At 38.8% G+C, this 25,604-nt stretch overlaps 1 protein-coding gene across 1 annotated transcript in view; it reads left to right on the forward strand.

Moving 5' to 3' along the window:
• Positions 1-25,604, forward strand: part of ATP8A2 (ATPase phospholipid transporting 8A2) — a gene marked incomplete at both ends in the record, with an annotated part of 130,680 nt that overhangs the window by 40,134 nt on the left and 64,942 nt on the right. Inside the window, 2 exons of the mRNA XM_080613560.1 lie at positions 1,202-1,340; positions 7,105-7,169. Coding sequence (XP_080469686.1) covers positions 1,202-1,340; positions 7,105-7,169 — 204 coding nt within the window. The remainder of the gene's footprint in view (positions 1-1,201; positions 1,341-7,104; positions 7,170-25,604) is intronic.

Here is a 25,604-nt window from a genome sequence, read left to right on the forward strand (position 1 = left end):
TCCAGCCTGGCTTGAACACTGCCAGGGATGGGGCAGCCACAACTTCTGTGGGCAACCTGTTGCAGTATCTCACAGTTCTCACTGTAAAATATCTCTTCTTCATGTCCAGTCTAAATCTTTGCTTTTTCAATTTAAAGATGTTCCCTGTTATTCTGCCACTGCAGGCCGTGGTATAAAGCCCCTCTCCATCTTTCTAGTAAGTTCTCCTTATATATAGGAAGGCTATATTAAGGTCTACCTGAAGCCTTTTTTCTCCAGAATGAACAACCTCAAGTCTCTTAAATACTTCTGTTCGCTTCATCTGTTTTCACTTGAATAACTGTAATCCCTACAAAGAATAGAAGCTGTTACTTATTCTATGCGATTCCTGAAATGAAGCGGTATGACTAAACTCAATTTGTATCAATTTCTTTTAAATTTAAATCTTTACATGTTTAAGGAATCATTAATATGCCTTTAAAGTTAAAATCTGCTGAGTAGATTGTGCCTTCTGATGAGGTTTATTTCTTAGGTATTTTTGTCTGCTTGACTTTCTTTTTCTTACTGTAACACAACCAAATCTCTTCAAGCAATTGCTTTAGAATTGCATAAGAACATGTTTAACTCTGTAGTATTACATTTGTTGTATAAGACATATTTTTCTGGCAAACATCTATATGTAGATTAGAGATACTTGGATTGATTAATGTTCATACCACTTGTATTACATAAATGTAGTGATTATATCCATAAATAGTTGCAATAATTTTTGCTTTGAGTGATTGTATTCAGTCTGTACGTACATTTTATGGGAGGGAAATGAGTTTAAATGATGTGATGCCAGGTGACTTTTGTTTTGTGAGCTTAGGAAATATATAAACTGAGACCACTCATCATGTTGCTATGGTGATTAGTGAATACTCCAGTATATATGTTCATCCATAGGCTAGCTTGGGAGTTGTATAACTTCAATTAATTGCTCTTGAAACATTGCCATCTTTCTGATCAGAAACACTCTGTTCCATTCTGTACCCCCTGAAATGTGAATTGTATGCAGAGGAAGTAGAATAGCCACACCAGAAATTTACTGTAGCGTGTATTACTTGTCAAAATCCTGTATTAGCAATGAGGTGCAACATGCTGTCTTTAATTCCTTTTTGAGTGTGTTCCAGAAGAGGTTTATCTTAAGAAAACCGTCCCTCAAATTCTTTTTTTTTCCCAGGATTTGCTGCTTCTTGGAGCTACAGCCATTGAAGATCGCCTGCAAGCAGGTGTTCCAGAAACAATAGCCACACTAATAAAGGCAGAAATTAAGATATGGATTCTGACGGGTGACAAGCAGGAAACGGCTCTCAACATAGGTATTCCCTCTTTCTGGTTACTCTGAATTTGTCTGACTAGAATTTTTGTTTACTTCTCAAAACATGAATCAAGTTTCATGTATCTTCCTATGTTGAAGTTGTACCAAGAGGTAAAATAACTTGCTGAACTGATAGGGTTGTAGTAGAATTAAGGTGTGTGGTTTAAGTAGATGATTTAAAAGCAGTAGTCAACTGGAGAGGAGGCAAGTAACATCTATTGAGAAATTGAAAGAAAAAATGTAGCTACGCTTTCTTGGCATAAATACCTCAAATAAGTTGAGAAGTTACTGACAGCAGCTAGCCTGAACACAAGTAAATAAGCTTTGCAGCAGTTGCTTGCTCTGAAGGCTGAGGGAGAGTAACTTCCAGCTTGCTATCATGAAAAAAAAAAGTTATGAAAAAACTTGAAAGGAATAAGCATCTCCCTTACAATTTCTGAATTATCACTTTTAATGTACAGTTTGGTAGTAAAACTCAAACTTAATTAGCTTCATGTTCAAGTTGCCTTGAAAGTACAAACGTGTGGCACCCTGCCAGTTTTTGTGTATCACAGTTTTAATGGGTTACAAGCATTGAATTTAAAACCTAATCCATATGTATGTTTTATGCTTCAGGTATAAATATGCTATCAGGAGAGTAAAAAGTGTTTTCAGTTTCTCATTGTGTGTGGAGGTGATGCTTATGGACTCTTGCTTGCTGCAAGGATATGCATATGTATTGAGGGATATTTGAACTCTTGGCAGCTGCATCAAGGGGTTGGAGTACTTTGTTCTTCCAGCTTCATCTCAGTTCCTTGGCCTTCAGCATTTGTATGTTGTCTTTTGCATTCCTAACTTCACTGAAGAGTAATGACTGACCTTGCTGTGGCATGGTTGAATGCCTTCTATTTAGTCATATGCCAGCTCATAGTCCTGCAGGTGAGGAGGGTGTTTCCGATAAGCTTTAATTCAACCATTTGAACTCTCTACTTAAAGAAAATAGGAGTTCTGTGTTCAGAAACATCTTTTTAGCATGAAATACAGTGTTCAGGTTTTTTCAGCTGAAACTGTCCAGGTTTTTCATCTGGAAACAACTCTGGAAGGCTCAGCAGTGTTTCTGTATCTTCATCCTCTGTTAATCTGCAGAGCTTGGATCATCTTTGCCTTTCAGTGAGGCAAAAAAGCCATGGCAGATTTCAATTTACCATGATCCTGGTGCTCAGCAGGCTCCTGGAAAAGCAGAACTGATGTGTTTCCAGCCAATAACTTTCTTAGTAAGTTTTTTCTGGGAATGTAGTTTTTACTGAACTGTAGCCCCATCCCCCCTTGAACAAGAAATCAGTCCCTGCAGTTAGGCTAAGAGTTCTAATCTAGATTATGCATTCATAGCTATGAGCACTGCCTTATAATCACAGACTGGTTTGGGTTGGAAGAGACCTTAAAGATCATCCAGTTCCAAACCTTGGGCCATGGGCAGGGACAGCCTGGCATTGAAAACTTTCAGGGATGGAGCATCTACAACGTCCCTGGGGAACCTGTTCCAGTCCCTCACCACCCTCACAGTGAAGAATGCTTCCTAATAGCTAATCTAAATCTACACTTTTTCGTTTTAAAGCCAGTCCTTGTAAAAAGTCCCTGTCCAGATTTCTTGTAGGTCCCCTTTATGTACTAAGGTCTCTCTGGAGCCTTCTCTTCTCGAGGCTGAACAAGCCCAGCTCTCTCAGCCTGTCTTCATAGGAGAGGTGCTCCAGCCCTCTGATCATTTTATGACCATTGCTAGACTCCTTCGAGCAGTCCACGTCCTTCTTGTGTTGGGGGCTGAACGCAGCACTTCAAGTACGGTTTTATGAGTCCTGAGAAGAGGAGGAGAATCACTTCCTTTGACCTGCTAGTCATGCTTCTTTTCATGCAACCCAGCATACAGTTGGCTTTCTGGGCTGGAAGCTGACAGTGCCGGCTCATGCTGAGGTTTTTTCAACCAGCCCTTTTTTTACTAGACCAGATTGCTCAAAGCCCCATCCAGTTTGACCTTGAACACTTCCCTTGGTGTGGCATCCACAACTCTTCTGAGCAACTTGTTCCAGTCCCACCACCCCCATCGTAACTTTTCCTGATGTCTGGACTCAACCCACACTCTTTCAGTTTGAAGTGATGGCCCTTGATCTGCCATACAGGACCTGTTCAGTTTTACTTTTATGCCTACTTCGTATATTGTAAGGTCTCTGCAGAGCCTGCTTCAGGCTGAACAAACCCCAACTCTCTCAGCCTTTTCCTACAAGTGATATATTCCAGCCCTCTTACTGCTTCTGTGAAACTCCTGTGGATCTGCTCGGACAGGTCTATGTCTGTCTTTAAGCTGGGGGCCCTAGAGCTGGATGCAGTACTCCAGGTGGGGTCTCACATCCATTATTTCATGCCCCGGTATCCCCAGGTACCTCTCTGAAGGGTCACTCAATCAATTCATTCCGCAGTGTGTACTTTGTGTTGTGACAAGCCCAAATATCAGGTGCCGGACTTTGCACTCGTCCTTTTTGAACTTTATGAGGTTCTTATAGGCCTACTTCTCAAGCCTATCAGAGTTCCTCTGGATGGCATCCCTTCCTTCTAGAGTATCAACTGCGCCATTCAGCTTGGTGTTACTGAGAGTGCACTCAATCTCACTGTCTGTCACTGATGAAGATACTAAATGGTGTGTTCCCATGATGACCTCTGAGGGACACTACTCATTACTGGTTTCCACTTGGACATTGAGCCATTGACTGTAACTCTTTGGATGCAGCCATCCAGCCAATTCCTTACCCATCTTACAGTCCATCCATCAAATCCGTATCTTTACAATTCTGAGGTAAGAACACTTCTGTTACAGCAAGCTGTGATTTTTTCAGTTGAGGGAACTGAAGCAATACCAGCATGCTTGCCTATATCCCTATGCAAAGTTTGAGTGGGGCTTACATGCCCTCTCTAAACACAGAGGGTAATCATTTTTGCCTCAGATGCCGGATTTTGTATGCCTGCAGTACGAATGTGCCTGTGGGCTATGATCTTGAACTCTGGTTCAAGCAGTCTTTCTCCCAGCACACTTGAAGGGAAGCAGGTCCCAGAAGTATCTGATTCATCTGCTTCATGGACTTTTAGCAGACTTTTAAATTAAAGAGCTAGATACCAATTTACAGGTGTGGATTGACATTTGGTACCTGGCTTTGAACCAGTGGTTGATCTTATTCTACTGAAGTATTGACAAAAATATGCCCTGATCTTGGAAAGTGTATTTTTACTTGCTATGTTAGTACAGCCAGTAATAACTGTTATAAAAATATTTTAAAACTTCAAAATAGGACTACAAATGTTACTTACCATTGCTGGTTACTTTGTACTAGTTCTATATTTTAACATCTTCATAGTCCTAACATTGTACATAATATATAGATTTCCTATAAACCGTTGTTAGGCTTTACCTTCCTATTCCAATCTCGATCTCATTCCTGTTTAATGTGATGACAAGATGTGAAGTGACTTCAATTGTAGGATTACTACAACTGAAGGATTACTACTCTGTGATCTCCAAGATGCCCAGCAGAACTGTTTTCCACAGTTGTTTTTTTCCAGGTGCACTTGTCAAGTGGCATCTTGCTCGTTTTGAAAGGGGTAAAATGAAATGCTGAGCAGTGGTTTGGAAATTTATAGCTTGCTGTTGCAGCTGCTGTTCCAATCAAATGCTACTAGAAAATCCTTTTAAATTGGTTATACTGAATTTGTAACAGCCTACTGCACAAGGCTGTTGCCGTTCCCTGGGGAAAGAAATAACCCTGGTGTGTGGGGAAGTTTTCAAGTTTTTAATATTTTTCTTCTCAGGAAAACTGAGGAAGTGGTTCTTGAGCCTGGGGTTAACTTGAAAATGGCAAATTGACTTTTTCTCAAGTCAGTGTTTTGTCTATACCTGTTGAAGTTTTGTTACTCAGTTTTCTGTATTACCACCTAAGACTTGTTCACAGGCAGGATCAGAGGTTATCTGCAAAGCTTTCATGTTCTAAGCTGCACTTCATTAGAATATATTTTATCTTTTTACCAACAGGCCTGTGTGAGTTGAGTGTCATTCTATATTCTCTAAAACAGAAAGTAAACCTCAGCATCTCAGCTTGCTAACACAAATAAGACGAAAATGTATCTCCAAGGTTGCACCTGATACCCATATTCCACACAGCTGTGAATGAAAGAGAAATGAAACTTCTGTGGGTAATCAAACCTGCTGCCTTAAAAGTGCCTGCCTATGTGATATAAACTTGCCTTCCACAAAGGAAGATGAGAGATTTGCTTTCTTGCCAGAAGTGGTTCGTGCAGACATATTAACCCTGAGTTATACCTACAAAACTAGCCAATTATGAAAAATTCTGTAGCCTGAGGAAGTGATTTGCATTGCAATTGATGAGTCTGTATGGACTTCCTAAGGAACCAAGAATCCCATAGAAAATGAATTCACATCTCAGTTCTCTTGCTGTTATACAGAGAGAGACACTTAATCTCTTAATCTTTTTACACTGACTGTGCTGTTCTGCTTTTGAAACTGGTGGCTTTGCAGTGGTTCATCACAGGGATGTTACTCTCATACTGCAGTAAACTCTAGACTCTATTTAAGAAAAGTAAAAGACTCCCCAAGACCTCATTTTATTTGACAGCCATTTCTTAAACTTGCTATGATTCATTTCTGTACAAAAGCACAGTAGAAATATGAAATAATTCTATTGTGTTTCCTTTTCCTGTGTAACTTAGATGAGCAATGAAAGGCATGTGGTTCACATAGATGAATTCTCTGCTGTTTTGTGGAGCTCCACTGTGCTAATACCAAGAGAATAGGCATGAGCTTTTAGGTAATGCAGTCTGGTCAGTCTGAGAGTTTGCATTTGTCTCTTGCCATTAATTTGAGCTGGAATTGCACTGTTTATTCTGCAGATGCCAAGTATATATAACCTGGATATGACTTTGTCTCATGTCAGTGACAGTCATGTGGTGGAGGAACTGCCACTTCAGTGGCATTGAGTGGTACTGCAGTCACTGGATCTTAGTACAAAAATAAGAGGCTTTTTTTTCTGTCTTGTGAGTTTCTGCTTTGAATTTTGGTGTCCTGGTAAATGTCCAGAACTGCCTTCCATGTGCTGCACCACACTGTGGCATCTTGCTCATGTTTCATGTCTCAGTACTACACTAGGAATAATCTAGTACAATTACCTGATGCCTATAGGAGTTGGTAGGGGCTCTGTATGTCATGAATCTGTAGTTTTTGATGGAAGGCCTCCTACACTAGACTCAAGAGCAAAAACGTAATGCTTGTCTAACCCAACTCTGGGCTGAGGGGAGTGATAACACCAATTGATTCAATGTGTGTGCTTCCAGTCATGTGGCATAGGTGCAACTGTGCATTCAGATCTGTTCCTGTAATGTGATGAAGGCAATTCTGTCTTCATGTAGATTAAAAAAAAACCCCCTGTTTTGGTATACAAATACATGATTTTGCTGTAGATCTGTAGCCTATATTTACTGCATCTAGTTCACATGGTGTTTTCTTTGGTTAAAATATGTGAAGTGATGTATTTGGAAATGCAGATGAAATGCAGCTTGCGTTACTAGTAAAATTGTCAAGTTGGAGTGTGTCCGATATGCTAATGCTTCAAGTCACCTGCGTGAAAATAACTTGTAGTCTGACCTAGGGATGCTTATCTTAAGTTTTAGCTAAACCTTAAATATTCTTCCAAAAAGTAAATCCTTGACTTTTATTTTTTTTTCTCTTGCAGGGTATTCTTGCAGACTCATTTCACAGAGTATGTCTCTCATCCTGGTAAATGAGGACTCGCTAGATGTAAGTAAGCAAATCCTGGTGTAATTCTTGATACAAGGAGGTGTTGTTTTCTCGTTCTCTCACTTGCCACATCATCACTGTCATCCACATGGACTACTAGGGGTGGGTAATAGGATGACCTAACAGAGTAGGCAGCTTCTCAGCAATATCTCTGATCTGAGGCCCTGGTAGGCAACACACCTCCCTTGAGATTGGGTCAGGATGAGGGACAGGTTTCTCTTTATTTTTCAAAATAAAAGCTAGGTCATAAATAAATGCAGGCTGGGTCATAGCTTGAGGCAAGTGCTTGCCCAAACTACGGTGCCCTGTTTGCTACCCCTGTAGTGGATATTATACAGAAGGTGCTGAGTAGTGCCTCACAGCTTCAGCATCTGCTTTTAAATTGTGATTTAGGTTAATTGGCTAAAAGGACCATGAAAAGGCAGGGTGAATAACAAAAGGTAATATAATGTGGGAAGAAAACGTTGTTGACCGAAGCATTTCTTCTCACTTTCCCACAGCTTTACAAATATGATAACTTAGCTAGGAGTAATAGGCAGGACTCCTGTGGAAAGAAATTCATTAAATAAGTTAGAAGATACTACATACTCCTTTCCCCATCAAAAGGGGGGTAAGTAAATGTGATAGATCTACCCACCCACTTGCTGAATCTTGAGTCCATTGCCCAGTTTCAGACTTATGTCTTCTGAGGCAGTGGAGGGAGTATGGGAATGGACAGCAATCTCCTTATGTTTAGGAGAAGGAGACTAGAATCAAGTGAGGATTAGTAGGACAAGCAATTATTTTCATAACTTCTAAGCTATTTTGTAAGTAAATGTGGTACTGATGTTCTGAGATATTCTGTTAGCTGCTTGAGAGCAGAAACTGGGGGTCTGGAAAGCTGAATGTGGAACTATGTGTTTTTGCAGTGATACCCAAAAAATAAAACTTAACTCTCTGAAGTTAAAACCCAATGATAACTTTTAACTTCTAGAGAAACTAGACTTGTTAAGTAGCTGTACTAGAAATGAGAAAATGGGTAAAAAAAGTAATAAACTGAGAAGCTGAACAGATGGAGCTGTCTAGGAAGATTTCAGGTTGTATCAGTCTTCGTGATACGGATTAAGATAAGGAGAAATTATAAAGTCTCTGTTGGAAGTTTATTGAAAGTCTGTCCTCTTACTGTGTTGAAGTGTTGGCAGATATATCTAATCAGCAGTCTCCAGTATGAACACCAATCACAGTTATATTGACAGATAGACCCCATGATGGTAGAGGAGGTCCTTGGTCACATGTAAAACATATGAAACTATTACTGCAGTCTCCTACTGTCTCAATGCCAGAAAGCACTTTGGCTGGAGAGATGGGGGTGTGGAGGCTGGTTTAAGACCCTTGAGGATTCTTATTTGTCTTTAAAGAGTGTGTGGGAATTGGAGACTTTCTGACTGCATGGAATACTGGCTGTTAAGATGGATCTGTTCCTGAAATAAGAGCAGTTAGTCATACTCATAAAAGCATGAGAGGTCAAGGATGACACCATCAGTAATATGAGTCATTTTGTGTGCATCTTGCCATGGCTCAGTCTAAGGACACCAGAATGATGAAACATTGGTTGCCACAGATTGACCCTTCCCTCCCCTCTTTTTGCCTGATTTCTGCCAACATAGAAATATGTAATCAACTTTTTATCCAGCATACTTGAAAATCCCAAGATAAAAAATAAAATCTATAATCATCTTTCCCCACCTGCTATCTCCAGTTATGTAGCTGAATTAGGAGTTCTGTGGAATAAAGAGAGCACAGCAGCTGCTCCTAATTTTTAAGTTGGAATTGTAGTGTTGCTGATGGCACATGTTGAATTGAATGCCTTACACCTTAACTGTGTCCTCAGCTGTGTAACTGTGTTAGTATCACAGTACACTTAAGGATTCACTCTTGCATATAGAAGATACTTCACAGAACTCAATGCAAAACACTTGGTGAATTTCTGTTGTGTGGTGCTTGGTGCACATATGGTAGTGGTATGAGAATATGGAGTGGGAAGAAATAATAGAGGGGTTCCACCTGTGCATAGCAATATATCTTCCACACTTTCTAATTTTAGCTGATGCTTTCTGGTTTCCCTTTCATGAGCCACAAATGTGAGCTAATACTCTAACAGTTCTAAAAATCTGTCTAAGACTGGTGTCTGTCTTTCATGCTTTTCATTTGTATAGCTTTACTTCTTTGAAATAACGTTGCTTAAAGTTCCCTTTTCTGGTCTTGTAACTTCAGATAATTCAGAGTTGAGGATGACAAACTTCATCTCAGCTGTACATGCCTCTGGCGGAAGTTTCTAAGGAGAGGGTCGTGGCTGCTGTGGGGGTGATTTGAGTTTGAAAAGTGATAGTTGCTAAACAACATCCCCTGTGCAAAGTTGAGAATTTACTTCAGACATATTGTGCATCAGTGTTCTTGGAGCCTTTCAGCATTAAGTGTGGGTTTTATGCTTGAAATATCTTGTAAAATATAACCACACTTGATTCATGTTGAGAATATGGAGTCTTTAACAAGCCATTGGTTAGCAGATAAGTTTTAGCAAAAACAGCAGGTAAAATAGTATCTATTCTTAGTTTTCTCTGGGTAGACACTTGTACTTTGTGGAAGCTTTGTGGAATATTAGTATTGCACATTCTAATTTTCTTCTGCTGCCCCCTCATCTGGTAAATTTTCCAATTTCATGGGTGGAAGACTTTGGTGTTAGAATCCCGCTGTAAACTAAGGCAACAGTATTACAGGTTTTCCAGTAAACCTATTAAAAAAAAGGAAGCTTTCAGACAAAGAAAAATAATCTAGCAATAGAGAACCATGGCATGCCAGCCCACCAAAAACCCTTTTTGATATACAGTTACTGGCCTTTTAAGTGAAGAAGGTGGATGATTGTATGGTGCATTAGGAAGACATATTTAATAATAAAGATGACTGTGATACTTTAGCTCAGATAGCGTGTTTTTCCAAAACAAGAGCACAGACTTGTGGAGCTTCTGACCTGGTACCTCAAAAATGTTTTGCATTTCAACAGTCTTGTTTTCAAACCAAATTAGTTCTGTTGGGGGTTTTTTTTGTGGGTTCCCTCGCTGCCCGCCTCCCCCCCCCCCCCAAGTGCTCTTGCCACCAATTTTAATGTAGAATTGAATTTTGCGTAAGTCTAAATATTAGATTCATACACATTTTGTTAGTTGCCTCTGGTGCTTGTAATTCTAAGGGAAGTGTCTCCAGGTACTTATTGACAGTTTTTCAGTGTTGGATCTCTGTAGTAATACCTAGTTTGTATGTTGCAGCTGTAACAGGAATTGTGACTTATGTTCAAATTAGCCTGAAGTCTATCAATCAAAGATTCTCACACTGAATTTCTGTAGCATTATATTTAATTTATTCCATTTCTGAAAGCCATTAATACTAAAAATGAATTTTGACAAGATCCAAGTTTTGCTTAGAGCCTTTAAATATTGATAAGCTTTTTCCCTTTGTGCAGTCCCCGTGTGACTTTCCCTCCTCACTTCTGCTCCTTGGCATGCAGCAGCAGGTGAAATGTGATCGAACAACTGTCTTGGGTTGTTTTTTAAAGCTCAGTTTTTTTCTAAATCATGCACTTGAGGGAAAAATCAATCATTTCTCTTCAGGGAGCTACAGGGAATAGAAAAGACTAATCCGTAGCTTGATTCGGCTGAATTCTAGGAATTTAGCATAATAATCTGTGAATGCTTATCCCTTATAGACTTAATTACATACATACATATGCTTACTTGGGTTTTCTTTCCTTTTCCTAATACAGCTTTTTCAAATGAAAATATTTTGAGCACAAGACTTACTTTGAGGTAATTAGTGAGTTTGGTTTCTGTTTAATTAAATTGGAACATCGTGAAGTCTTATTGTGCAGCTCTTAACCCGGACAAATTTCTTGTGTTGCCATCTCATGGAAGTTGAAGTGTGAGAACAGTGAAAGTGAGAGCTCAAGAAGGGAAATGGGACGACCAAGAGAGGTTTTGGAAAGCCTGAGATGAGAGTAGTGGATCTTGCAGCCAAGGACTGTTGGGTGTGTTCCTCATCTTTAGTCCTGTAGAAAGGAGGGCTGGGAACTGTATCAGTTAGTTACCACTTTGGGTTGTAGTGGAAGAGGAAAATTAGAGGCACCCAGGTCTGAACCTGTGGCTAGTATTTTGCTGTAAAGTAATCCCATTGCTATAAATGGAGTTACACAGTGAATGTGTTCTGCAGAACTGGCAGTGAGCCTGAACTGACAGTCATCATCCTGTGCCACACACTGATGCAGAAGTAACAACAGGCTGATACTCGAGCATAAGAACCCTCAGTGCCAGCCTCTCCTGATGATGTTCTGACTAATAGTATAAGTATAGAAACAGAAGCTGGCCTCCTTCACTTCTCTGCTTGCTCAGCTGCATCTTTGGATGAGCTATTGAACATGAGCATGGATAAACCTGTTTGTGCTACCATGGTATTATGTAGTATTATTAAACAACCAAAACTTCACACTGTTAATTTGTTGTCTGCCGTCTGTGTCTTGGCTTCTCAAACTGGGTTTTCGTACCTGCAGGGAAGCTGTACATACAGTTAGTTTTATATTCCAGTTAAGAGTGAGGGCCTGGAAAACTTGATTATTTTGTGGTCTTATTTTTGCGATTTGGTAGGGTAGTGTTACTATGAATGTTCTATAACCTGCAGAGAAAATCTGTTAAGCATGATAAAACTATTGGATTTATCCAGTGACTTTCATGACCTACATTCTTGTGTGCGCATTTCCTTCCCACAGTGGTGAACAGAGTTTAAAAAAAAATCTAATAAGGAGATTTTCATCTGGCACCAATACTCATTGTATGTAAATATTGATAGATCTATAGATCTGGGATTATCTGGGAATCATGCAGCTAAACTGCTCTGGATTTTTTAAGAAGTAGAGCTCTGATCTCTTCCCTGGTTTTACCCATATGCCAGAAACAAGCGGGTTTTCTTGGGTTGCTGCCTAAAGCTTTTTCTAATAGCCGTTGGGAAAACTCAGATGATCTGTGCAAGGAGAAAAACCTGAGGAGTAGGCTGTTAAAACTAAATAGACTGTCAATGTCAGTCTTTCTGTCTTCAAGCAAAGAATATGGTTCCAAATGCATCTCCTGTACCATACTAACCAGGAAAAAAGATTTGTGTAGGATTATGGCTTCAATAGAAAAGTATTAGCCTCACTACAGGGATTTCTTTAGCATACACAGTATGAATTGTTTTATATAAATCCATATTTCAAGTTACTAAGCACAACTCCAGAAGACAGTGCCTGTGAAGCTTTGAGAAACTTTGAAGGTGTTGCATTTTGGATCCTGTTTTTCTTGTTTTTGAAAGAAAGGATGTTTGGGCCTTGTTGCTGATGCCATGCTGATTGCTCCTAAAGAATGGGGGTAAAATTACTGTTGGCTTTTCATACTAAACCTGTAGTAGTAGTTACTTACTACTGGGAGCTCCAAAGCATTGGTATTGTGTACTTTAGTCCTACTAAAAGATAGCAAAGTGTACAAATAACTGCTGGGAAGACAAGGACAAATCCTGTACTGCTAGTGCATCATACATGCTTTGAAGGTTACATCTTGCAGTACAGATGAAATTGGGATTATTTATTTCCCCCCCCCTCCCCTGCTATTGTATGCCAAATGATTTCAGGCAAAGCCACTATTCTGGAAAACTGATCAATGTGGGCAGGTTCAGTTTTAGCCAACCGTCACCTTTCCTTCAGAGAGGCATCTGTGATGCTCCTCTGGGGTCTTGTGGCTAATAAAACACTTCAATTACCAGTCAGCTTGGAGCTGCAATCAGCTCTTCTGTGTAGTACTGGAATTTGCAAAAGAATTGGGAAATTAGGAAAAACTATGGAAAGAATACGTTTCTTTGGTGTATCAGATTCTTCTTGCTCAAATTTGTTTTTCTTAATCTAGAAACAGACATTTAGTTAATAGGTAGTTATACAAGGAGCAGTGTCTAGTAATCAGATAAATCATCAAAAACATTCTACCAAAGGGATTTAGTGTTTTTTCTGGGTTTTTTGAGGAACAAATAGAATCTTTCATAACTCCAGGTATTTGATAATCTGCATAGAAAGTTAGTTGTATGGATGTGGAAAATAACACAGCTCTTCATGTGAAAAGCTGCTTTGATTTGAGCATACTGAGTAGAATTACAAATGAAAGAATATAGGTGTTACCTGGACTTGTAGGTTTAAGTACACACAGGACTGTGTAACTTAAGTATTAGATTACCATTTTGTCAGGAAGTGATACTAATAGGTTTGAGCTGTGAGTGGTGAATGATTTGGGCTGGTGTTTTTGTTTCATCCTGCTTTCCCTTTTCAGTATTCATTAATGACTGTTTTTCCTTATCTGTGGCCCTGTTTTCTTTCTTATTAGTGTTTTCTGGCACTATGATAATTAGTTTGGATGAAGTGGAGGCACTTGGACCTGAAGGAATGCAAGGACCTATAGGAGTCTGAAGACCAGGTTTCTAAATAACTCTTTTTTTCCATAGCTGGAAACTGAGAGGACTGGCAAGGGCTATTAAAAAGCCAAACACTCTTTTGTGAGTTAATTTTCCCTTCGTTTGTTGATAGTGATCATGTTTGTCAAGACTGAGAAGGGGTCTTGTAGCCTTAGGCTGCAGGTATTTTAGCAGCTGGGGGCTCATCCTGCTATTGCCTTGTCCGTGCTATAGAATGGAGTAGATCATATTACATAAAAATGGAAAGAAGCGTTTGTGTGCCCTGAATTCCATTTAAAATTTGCTGTTTCATTTGTAAGAATTATCATATGTTAAAGGAAACTGGGAAAAACACATTCTCTTCAAATTGTTAATGGTCTTCACGTACGTGAAGGCTTATCTCTCAGTAAATGATCCCTGAGAGCTATCCAGATCTGTTTTCTGTTGTGTAAGTACCAATATAATAATGGCTTCAGCTGGATGGTGAAGTGTTTGCATTGTAGATGGGATTCTCTTCAGCATACTGATAAATATTTTTAATAAGTGCAAGAGACTGTGGAAACATAGGGATGCATAATGAAGTGAAAGCAGGGCGTTGTTAAATGAGAAGCTACCCATGAAAGGCAATTTTTGTTTATGTTAAAGTATGGTGGTATGCTTTTTAAGGGAATAAGAGTAAGCGGGTATCTGATCTGTAGGTACATGAGTTATGGATACTGATCTTGATTGACATGACTAATGCCTACATCTGTAGGAACAATCCAGATTTCTTTTGTACTTAGGGGAAGAACTAAATATTTTCTCTCAAGATACTTATTTTCATATGCAATTCCTCTGCTTTCATTGGAGGGGAGGGGGAGTCCTTGTTCATGCAAGTTTGTGGGTTTTTGAGCATAAGCAGTCTTCCTTTCTTGGTGCAGAGCCAATCTAAAACAGTAGTAGTTATTCAGCGGCACTGTTACCTTAATGAAGATAGCAGAGCGCTTCTGCTTCAGGGTGAGAATTAGACTGTCTTGATCACATCTTCAGAAAACAAAGATAGATCTGGGGTCTTAATTTTGTGGTTCCTATAATACTAGCATACTACTCTGTTAAACCTTTTTCTGAAGATTAATTCCTTCTTCTTAATAATTATAATAATTTTTGTAGTTGAAGCTTAATTCTAAGCCTGCTTATCAGTCACATAAAGGAATAAATTCTCTTCATATGAGAATTAAGTAAAAATATGCTTTGCATTTGGTTGAAGCTAGAAAAGCTCCCGCTGAATTTTTGTAGGCTGATTGGTCTGTCAGAAACTAGAATTAAGCAACCTTTAGCTGTATGAACTTAATACCTGCATATGTATCTATTCCTTCTGCTTAACCTTCTGCATAGAGCAGAACTGATTAGAGCAGTCTTTTAGAAACTTCTAGGGCTTTTATGTGCCTTTGCCACAATGATATATGTTTATTTTTACTGAAGCATGTTCCAAGGTGTTTTTACATATGTAACTCCAGTCATTTAACTGAGGTAGTGATGCTAGAGGGTCTGTTTTTCATTTCATATTTAGAAAGGGGGTTTTAGAGAAGACAAGCTGATTGAAATGACGTAGTGAGTGCCATCTTCTTCTCCTCATAATTTCAGAACAAAACTGTTTTAGATATGTTGCATTTTCAAGTAATTCCCAAACCCTAAAATTATCATAACCAGTGTTCTAAGCAGGCTTAAAGTCTTCTCTGGGAATGCTTGAACTTTTTTTTCCTTCTACGTCATGGGCTTTTTTGCTAGCGTTTCTCTCAATGCAGCATTACAAACATCTTGTGATAGGGTATTTGTGTGGCAAAGCTAGCTGTGGGGAACATAAACAATTTGTGTTCTGAATTGGTAGTTTTCCAACCTTTTCACTTCCTTTCCTTCCTTCCCCCTCCATAAATCTCAAATTTATGCATATACTGGAGCTGTCATAGAGTTTAGACTTTGCAGTTTGCCTTTGGTTTGATAGAAGAAAACATTCTTGCAAAAGCTGAGTGTTTCCATATGTCAAGGCATCTCTTGTGCATCCTTGCTATTTGCTCAAATAAGCATTTGTAAGATAGTCTGTTTATTTGACCCTGGTAGCCTTATGGGAGCAGGGTTAAAGCTTGACATTTAAAACCCAATCAAACTTTCAAACAAGAAGCCTATGGTATAGTCATGTTGTGATGATGTCTTCCTATGGCAGATTAGACCACTGCCATTATCCCCTTTGTCAAGGAGTATATTACTAGCTTGTTATGAGCAAGCTGTGTCATTGGGAGAAACTTAGGTTTAGTTTTGAATGGGCTCTCCTTAAACCCAAAGATCATATTGCATAAATAACTCTGGTTTTTTGCTTTGCTGCTAACTAAAAAAAAGTAATGTAGCAGCTTGCTGAGTTACTTAGAGAATTCTGTGGGTAAATGTTTTGCTGTTAAGTACAGCTATTGTAGTAGTCAAGTACCGTAGGGTCCATAAACTAGATGACAAATAAATTATGTATAAGTAAATCTGTTGTAAGCTGCACTAGTATTTATGAAATTATTTGGTACGTGCTGTGACATTGAACCATGAGGAACTCACAAGAATAAAAAAGAAGTGATGTATAATGATTACTCTGTCTTTACCATGGCATATATCCTGGAAATACAGTGACCCACAACAACCTGGGCTGTACCATCTCTCCTCATAATTTGTTACTGCATCCTAGTAGTGAGAACAAAACTGTTGATTGTGAGCTCAGTTTGAATAGCCCTTACTTTTTATGGGCAACAGCTCTTAAGGACTCGAAAGAAACTGAACCATGCCCTCCTGCCATTGACTCTGAGATAATGCTGTTGAAATGATGGGGAATTCCTCAAACACAGCCCTGAAATATTTAAACATATTTAAAAAAAAAGGCAAAAAGCAAGCTCAAACCTTACTCTCCCTTTTGGAGCACTGCTGATACTAGATATGGGTGCAAATTTTGTCCAAATGATAGTGTGAATGCCACAGAAGTGACAACTCTTAAAGGACTGTTTTGATCACTGAAATTGTTAACTATTGACAGCTGCTGCTGGCTGAGATGAAGAATACAAGGCGCTTGTAGCATGTGTGGTTACTTCACACCACACATTCCCATTCCTTTGGGAGTTATTTTAATGCAGGTCTCTTGCTTTTCTTGAAAACCTGTTTTGAGAAGCACATTTGGCAGTTTCTCACCTTGAATTGAAGTTTGCAAGCTTTTTTTGTTTTGGTTTTTTTCAATAGCTTTCATGTAATTAATGGATTATTATATTTTCCTTAATTAAAGCTGATTTTTGCTGTAACTTCAGTGTTTAATGTGCCCGTCTACATGGAACTAGTGGCTGTTCTGGTATGAAGGGAGTACATCACCTGGTGCTTCTTTGATGAAAAGTTTTATGGGAAAATACATGCCAGTATGGCAATTCATGTACAAAAACCTCAGAAATCCAAACGAAAGCCTGGTTATCTAGCCTGTCATTTTGCTAGTGTGTTTGTTCCATGAGTGTTGTCTTCGGATCTTTTGGTGCTCCTTTCTGGTCAGGTAAAGAGTGTTGTTCAATACAAGGTGGTTTTACTTTTTCTTACTTTTTATCTGGAACAATAAAAGTAAGTAACGTCTTAGTCCTAGAAGGGTAACCTGGATGTTAGTTCAGTCTACCAGCATGTCGCTCTTGTTTGAAGTATGGCCCTAGGGCATTTACATCCCTTAGATAAATCCTCGGAAGCAAGTATTATCCCTGAGGCAAGAACTGTTCAGCTGTGGAATATGCTAATTTGGGGAACCTGCTGGCTCATTTAACAGTGACTGTAGGGTAGAAATTGATGCTCATACAGACTTTCTAGATTTAAGCACTCACTTCCTATTTAGCCTAATAGGTACTGCCTGTGTTTGGTATGCAATTCTGATCTGCTGTGATGCTCAAAAATAGAAAGTGACCCACTACCATCATATTGGTAATGGATTAACTATATTATCCAAATTGCACTGAAAGACATAAAACCTTTGTCCATTTTTGGTGTCCAGCAAAGCTGACACATCACAAAGAAGCTTTCCTTTGTTTTGGAAGATGGAGGATTTTGAGGTCTGTTATTAATTTAAGTTGTTGAACCTAAAGTATAGAATTCAGTGAAATAATAAGATACAGCTATTTGTAAGAAGACATGGTATCAAATTCTACAGTACAACTGGGGACCATTTCTGTGGCTAATGGTAACCTAAGTTGTCTGGCTTCAAGAATTCTGTGTTCTCAGTGGGGAAAAAGGTCGGCAAAGCATATGCTTTTGGATGTGGATTTTGGTCATCTGTAGAAGTCTGGGAAAATGGGGTGGAATAAAACCAGGGGCTTCATAAAATGTAGGTTGGTATGGTAATAATTATATGTTCATTATAGAATTAATATTTCCCAACTTATCTGTAAGTGACATAAGGGAAGAGGAGATGGGGTCAAAAATTAACTAGCTAATTTTTTTGAAAACTTTAACTTTCTTTTCAAGTTATTAAAACTTAATTGCTCTGTCCGTATTAGGTTTAATATTATCAAGTTCTCCAGGGATTTAAACTTCTAGCCAGAGTGAGACAGACCAACTCTACAGTTCAGTAGACAGAGTTAATAGGTTTAGTAAATATTAATAAAATAAATCTATTGTACAACTAAATCTTTAGGGAAATTACTCTGGTGGTTTAATTTTAAAAAAGAAACATGATCTTGATGATTTTCTGGAGTTTTCTTATTAAAATTATTTTTAGTAATTAAAGGGGGTATCGTATTTGTTAGATAAACTTTAATAAAAATTTCAGATGTACACATGGGGTAAGCTGATAGGGAACTAAATGGTGTGGTTTTGAAAGTCTTCGAGAAAAAGGTCTTTGAAAGTAAGTGTTCACTTCAGGGAATGGTGTTTATTTGACTAGAAAGAGAAGTTTGCCTGGAGCTTTCTTGCACAGTATCTTTACATTCTTGGCTTAAAAAAAGAAAGGTAAGCATACAGGCATCTATCAGGATGAAAGCACACCAGATGGTGTGTCCAGCTTCTCAGTTGAGTTGGGTACCAGTGTTTTTGCTGGACAACAGTTATGCAGCATCAATAAGATTTTTTTTTTTTTCCAGTTGTTGCTAGAATTAGCCAAAATCAGTCAGCCGATGGGCAGTGCAGCAGCCTGTGGGTGTCAGGGAGATGTCAATTTGCACCAACTATATATGGGAATAGAATATTTTCCTAAGTTTTTGGAATGAAGATCAGCCATGTTAAAGCTCTGCTGGTTTTGGATGCCAAGATGCTTCCAAGCTTACCTGAAATACCATTGCATATCACTAGTTTATAATGCATTACGTAGTCAAACAGGAACAGCATCTATGTAAAGTCTGCCCTATGGTCTCTATATGCATTATGCTGTGCAGTCATTTCTAGCTGTGGCAATTGCCAACAGAAGGATGTCAGTTGTTATGTGTGTTGTTGCTTTTGAATCTGCAAGGAATAAACAAGTCTGTAACAGACGAAGGGGGCAGAATGTTATCTGGGGGGCCTGGCAGGGTATAGAGTAGCTTGAAGAAGCTGCTCTTTCCTCTCTGGTTGATTACCTGCCATTAGCAGTTTTATTGGTATTTTTATTGTAGGTGGGCAGTGTTTTGGAGAAGTTAAGTAAGAATGGTGGAGAAATCCAGTGTGCTGGTGTTGGAGGAAGAAAAGGGAGCAGGTGGTTGTTTAGTTCATTTGGTTGGCTGTGGATTTTTTAGAAGGGAAATATGGGAAGCTAAGAAATAGGAATGATTTAGCTACTTGAGGTTGTAAATAAAATAGACCTTGTGACAGGTTGTTTGACTCATGGTTTGTCCAGTGCCCAGGAGCCACCTGAACCTTCAATGAGGAAATCTGCAAATTGGAAGGACTTTTATGGCAAAAAAAAAAAAAAAAAGTCAAAGTATGTTTGCCAAGAATAAGTTGTTCCTGTTTGTCAACATACTGAGTACTGTGCTCAAGGAAGTAAAAAGTTGTTGCTGTAGCTGTTGTATAGAAGTGTACTAGGATTACTAATCTCCCAAGAGCAAGCTAAATATTATTCAAAATGCATCTTAAAGTGAATGGTGGTCACCAGTGGTAGGACCAAGCAGGCATCTAGCACGTCTTGCTCTACAAGAGATGAAGCACTCCTACTCATACTGCCTTAATCTCTGCACTGCGAACTTAGATCACTGGACAGGCAGGGTACCTATGTATTGCCCACTTAGTGAACATTAAGTCTTGGATTACCTCTGCCTTTCAACCATACTGCAGAGTAGCCTTGTTCCTAGTTGGGATTTTGTGCTATTAATGTACATACTGTCAGTATTGCTGTCATCAGTATTCTAACTTTTAAGTGGAGGAACTTTGTAACGTATGTGTGCTGGTGTTAATACGGACTGAAGTGGACTGCATATTTTAAGGCCTAAGTAGGCGGAATTACATGGACTAAAATGGGGTGGTGGTGGTGTCTATATTCCAGTAAGACAGTGAATAGAAATATATTGTGCTGGAAAAATTGCCAGTGAGGTTGTAAGACCATGCCTACTGCTTCATAAATGCAGTTTCAGTAGTCTTGAATTTGGATTCACGATACAAATGGCTGTATGCAATCTTCTTTGCTGTTAAGCATTTTTGGAGCACCTCATGCTTTATGTGCAAAGGTTAACTAGGGCCTGAAGGAAGCTCAGAGCAGGGAAGTACAGATGTATTTGTAGCAATAAGGAGCACTCGCTAAGCTCAGGATTATTCCTGCCACATATTATTTAAAAGTAGAGGCTTTGTTTTCAACTCTGCCAGTGTCTTCCAAAAGGTGCTGTTCTGCTCTAACTAATTTCAGTGTCCAAAGTCATTGTGTCAAAATCCCTAATTCCCACATGATTGGTCACGTAGTCAGAAAGGTAGTTTGTTTGATACAAGAATGAATATTTTGTTCTTATAGTTATGCATATTCTTACCTTAACTGTATGCTACACTAGAATTAGAGCTTAGAAACTGTGGTGCTGCCATCTGAAATTGTGCGTTTGTATAGGAGTTTTTTTTACTGGATGAACATAGTCATCTTGTCAGATAATGCAATAAGCTTTGGGAGGAATGCATAACCATGAGTCTTGGGGTAACTGGGGGCTCAGCATCCCTGTGAGTTTCAGGGGTCTTGCATACAGTCTGAAAAATTGTTGTGATAGACTTCATTAATTTGGGTATTTCTGATTCTTGCCAGAATTCATTGCCCCATTTAAAGTGTTTATTGACTTCAGCTGGCAGGAGGCAGAAGGGGGGACTCAGATCTGTGCCATGTCCTCTTTGCTGTTACTCCCATGTGCTGCCAGTTGAATAAGATCGGTTGCTCCAAGACAGCTTGCTTGTGCTTTGCCAGTGTCAGTATTTTGATAGCTCTCCTGTCACTTCCCTTAGATTACTGAATTAGTTATTTGAGCCTATAGATCTAGCAAGTGTCCAGATAGTAAAGATCTCTGCTGATGTAGCAAGAATGTTTCCTAGCATCTTGCTTGTTTAGTGCAATAGTTTCTCTTCCCCGGTGTATGCCTCTGTAATTCATGGTTTCAAAAAAACTAATCCAAGGTAACCATTTTTAGTTCTGTTACTGTCTTCTTGAATGTTGAGCTATAGACCTATTCTAGTTTTGGGGTATGAAGGAAAATCCAGTGTCCTGCATCTTTGCTGTTCCAGCTTTTCCATCTCTACTTCCTAGGACAGTCTGTGTTTTCCCAGGTCCAATCTCCTGTCCTTCAGGGCATACATAGAGTTGTCTTTGCTCAGGGTGTTCTCAGCTTCCACCTGCCTTTGTGGGGCAATTTGGGCACTGTTTTATCTTAAACACAAGCATTGTTGGACTTGTGTGTTATCTTTGCAGTTAAGGCAGGAGAATGCTGTCTGCTTGCTGTGCTCTGTTTTATTAGAAGCCCTGAGAGGGCACATGTGGGACTGAGGCCAGGAACGAAGTGCCCAGGGTAGACTGTTGCACCCTGCTTACTCTTGGGCAGCTGTCAAATGGCAAGAAGCCCAGACTAATTCTTTAATGAGTCAAAGTGATGCTCTGGGACTGTAAATGAGCTCAGGAGTACCTACAACAATCCCAGTTGGATGGGAACAGTCAACAAATGTGCATGTTTCCCATTTCAACAGGCTGTTGGGAAAGAGGTAAGGCCGTTGGAGTACAGTTTGTATCGGATCCATCTGAAAACACCTTTGTGTTGCTTTATTGCCTAGTCAGCCATGGGTGAAAAGGGAAAATATATAGTCCAAGGAGCGTGAGTAACTTCTGATGCTTGTCATGCTTTAAAGGTAGAAGTAAAATCTCGAAGGGTATTTCAAGAACTGCAAGTTCTCTCGTATTTCTGTTCAATACCTGTATTGTGTCTAAATCAAAACCAGGGCTTGAAAAAAACAACTTGGGATAAAAGCAGTCTGCTTCTTAAAGGCCAGATTTATTACAGAGCTTGCCTGTACTAATCAGCCACTCTGGAACTTTCTCAGCTTCACTTAGAGAAACAGATTTGATAGTACATAAGCACTTGAAAGGAAGACTAATATGGCAGGTTGGCTTGTTGCATGTGTATAACTGTCTTGAGTAGCTTTGAGTTTACAGTTTGCTGTTTGGCTTAATGCTCAAAGCAGTTTCCTTTTACTTAAGTACTGGAATAACTTTGGCTATGAACTCTGACAGTGGTATGGCCTCTGTTACTTACACTAGCATGCAACTGAGCTATTAACTACACAGATGCTAATAGTGGTGTTTTGTTTTCTTTTTTTCCAAGTGGGTTTTGGAGAGGAAGCTGAGAAGGTTTTTTATTAGTCTGTAGAGAGGAAAAATTCTGTCCTTCCAACTTTATTTTGATGTCTTGCACATTGATGTTACCTTATATGAAAAGGTAAAATATTTTTTTTATTTTATTTTATTTTCAGGACTAGTGATGTAATAGACTTAAAAATACCAAATGATTTTTCATAATGAACACTTGCTTTGGAATATGCTTGTGTCTGTGCTGGCAAGATACTGTAGCATGAGAAAATCATGTTGAGGTAATCCTGTCTTGTACAAATCAATTTGCTCAACACTGTGTTTATTTGCTCAATTTCCCTGGGTACAGCATTATTTTGGAGGAAGGATGTGTTCTGTCAGCCAGTCTATATTTCACTGTGGCTAGCATTCAGTCCTTTATACATCAATAAACATGGATTCCTTACTTGCTAGCAATGGTAAAACTCTTTCAGTATAGTCTTGGCTATGTTGCTGCTGTTCTTCCTGTGTCTCTTTCAGGAAAAGCTATATAACTATCGCGATTCAATGAGATTAGACTTTATACATATCAACCAAGGTGGTTTAATAGTGATAATATACATACACATCACACTGTTTAGTTTGTTTTTTCTTAATGTACGCTTACAGATACACACCTACAGACATATGAAAAGGCCAGGATGTCTAGCTGAAATCTGGGTCATTAAAGCACCCTACATGCATATAATGAGAAAAATAACACTTTTTCTGGGAGTAAATTAAAGGCAGACTTGTATGTCCACACGGCAGTGTCATTTTCTTGGCTGAATTCTCCTTGGTTTGTGGGCATCTGAGTGTACTCGCAACTTAAAACACAGAAGCATGGGGTTAAAACACTAACAAGTTGTGGTATCTTCTTCATCTGAAGATTTATTCAGTTTGCTTAAAGGTTGGCTTTTATCCTTGGGAAATTGCTTAGTAGAAACTTCATTTCCTTGGAGGTCTAAATAAGAGCTTGTTCCCACTCCAGAACAACTTGACTGTTGAAAAGAAAAAACAACTGGGACTTGATTGACAAAAGTAGAAGGAAATAAAACAAAAAGCCGGTTCTGTGGAATGAATTTAATAAAGCTAAAACATCAAAATATAAAGACACTGAGGCATTCTAGCTTGTTAGCAAAACTAACAGACTGCTTCCTCTTGGCAAAGTACAGTTGCTTTTAATAATTACACAGATGTGTTAGTGCCCAGAACAAGCATTTCTTTCTTGCCTTTTCTGTACTACGGTATATAAACTATCTTATGTATACCATAAACTGTTCTGTGGTCAAATATGAAATGTATGGAGAGCAGTGGAGAGATTGTCCAATGTAGAGCATTTCTGGAGTAAATTAAAATTAAAAAAGTAAACCCAATCCTGTTCCTAGTGTGATGAGAACAGGATATTAGCTGTACTATTTGAAATCCTTGGTCTTTCCAGGGTACGCAAGCATTTTTCTGTGATTCTTGTATGATTCTTGCTAAAGTTAGAAATATTTTAGAATAATGTTAAACTGAACAAATGTGTTGTCGTTCATAGCCTTTGAGGAACATTTGATGATGAATTGTCCTTTTGATTGCAGTTGCTTCTGCAGTTGTTTCTTATGCTACAGGCTTTGCCTTCTGAGAACTCAAAGAAAGGTTGCAAAAGGCTCATGACTTTCTAAAGGGTGCCTGCCTTTGACAGCCATATTGCACTGAATGACTACTTAGGATGTCATTTCTTTGGGCTGAGAATGTTGAGACTTTTGTAACTTTTTTTTTCTTTAATCTTTTATTTATTTATTTATTTTAAAAAATAAAATCATTCTTTTGTGAAGGTTCGCAGTAAAGATTGGCATTTTGAAGATGCCACTCCTATAATCAGTGTGTGCCTCTTTAATCTGAGGAAAATGTAATATGCAGGCAATTGAATGTCTTATTTCAATAGGCTAAAATGCTAGGGGCACCACTTCTGGCAGCACATGCTGCCTTGATACTTAACCTGCAAGACAAGAGATAAATTTTTAGTGAAATCTTGAACAGATTGGTTTTACCTCATAATTTGGAAAAGGCTCTTTCTGTTCTTCTCCCCCTAAGCCCCCATCTCATGGGTTGCAGGGGGACTTGATAAATATTCTTGATAAATATTCCTTAATAAAGACACTGCTTTTCTTCATGAAGAGCTACAAATTTATCACGCAGCCATCTGGCATTCTGCAAGAAGTTTGACCTGAACACCTAACTGTGTTTTCAAGTAGTCAGCTGTTTGGTGCTGTTGTGTACTGTGATCTTGAACTACCAGCGACACTTGATACAGGATATGTATTTGAGACGGTATATCTGACTGACATATTTGGAGATGACTTGTCTGTGATCAGACAAAGCTTGTAAAAGATCTGTTTCATTTTTCTTAAACTATGTGGAACATGCTTGGAGATAAATGTACTGCTGACAGGACAAAGGTTCCTTTAGGGTGTATTTTCTTCCATAGTTCCCAAGTTCCCTGGATCCTGCCTAATCAGTCTGTTGCAGAACTGAAAACATCCTTGTATAATTATCTACAGCTCTTGTTATAGCTTTTGATGGTCCAATTCATCTGGACTTTCAGCTGCCACTGGAGACATAGAAGTACTGATATGATCTGTTTATCTAATTTTTGAAGGCAGGTTTGGTCTGCATGTATGATAACCTGAGACTTGCTATGCAGGTTAAGGGCTTTGCATAGAGACTTTTTCTATTACTTGGCTTACTGCGAAAGAATTTCAGGTTGAAGTTAGATTCAAAGCTATGAAAATGATCTGAATGAGGCCATCTAATATCTTGGCTCCTCCATATGATGTTTTTCTTGGCATGGTAGGAGATCACAGATGGAATATTGCTGGGATTGTTTGTCTGCAATTGTGTTATCTGAGCTTGTTGAATATTTTTGTAAAGGAAATGTAGATGTTGCTTGATTAACTTCTACTGGCTCTTGTGGGAAAGTAGATGAACCATAATCTTTTAGAAGATTATCTACTTTTACCACTCGAAGTTAAATTGAAGCTTCCAGGAGCTTTGTGAGGAATTTTGTTGGGAATGATTTTGAAAATTCAGGTTTCCTCTATGGTAGCTGCAGAAATAGTTTAATACTAGACTATTTCCCAGCTATTATTCATACACACTCCTGTTTTCACCAGGCTTTG

This window comes from Psittacula echo (genome assembly GCF_963264785.1).
Source record: "Psittacula echo genome assembly, chromosome: 3".
Lineage (NCBI taxonomy): Eukaryota > Metazoa > Chordata > Aves > Psittaciformes > Psittacidae > Psittacula > Psittacula echo.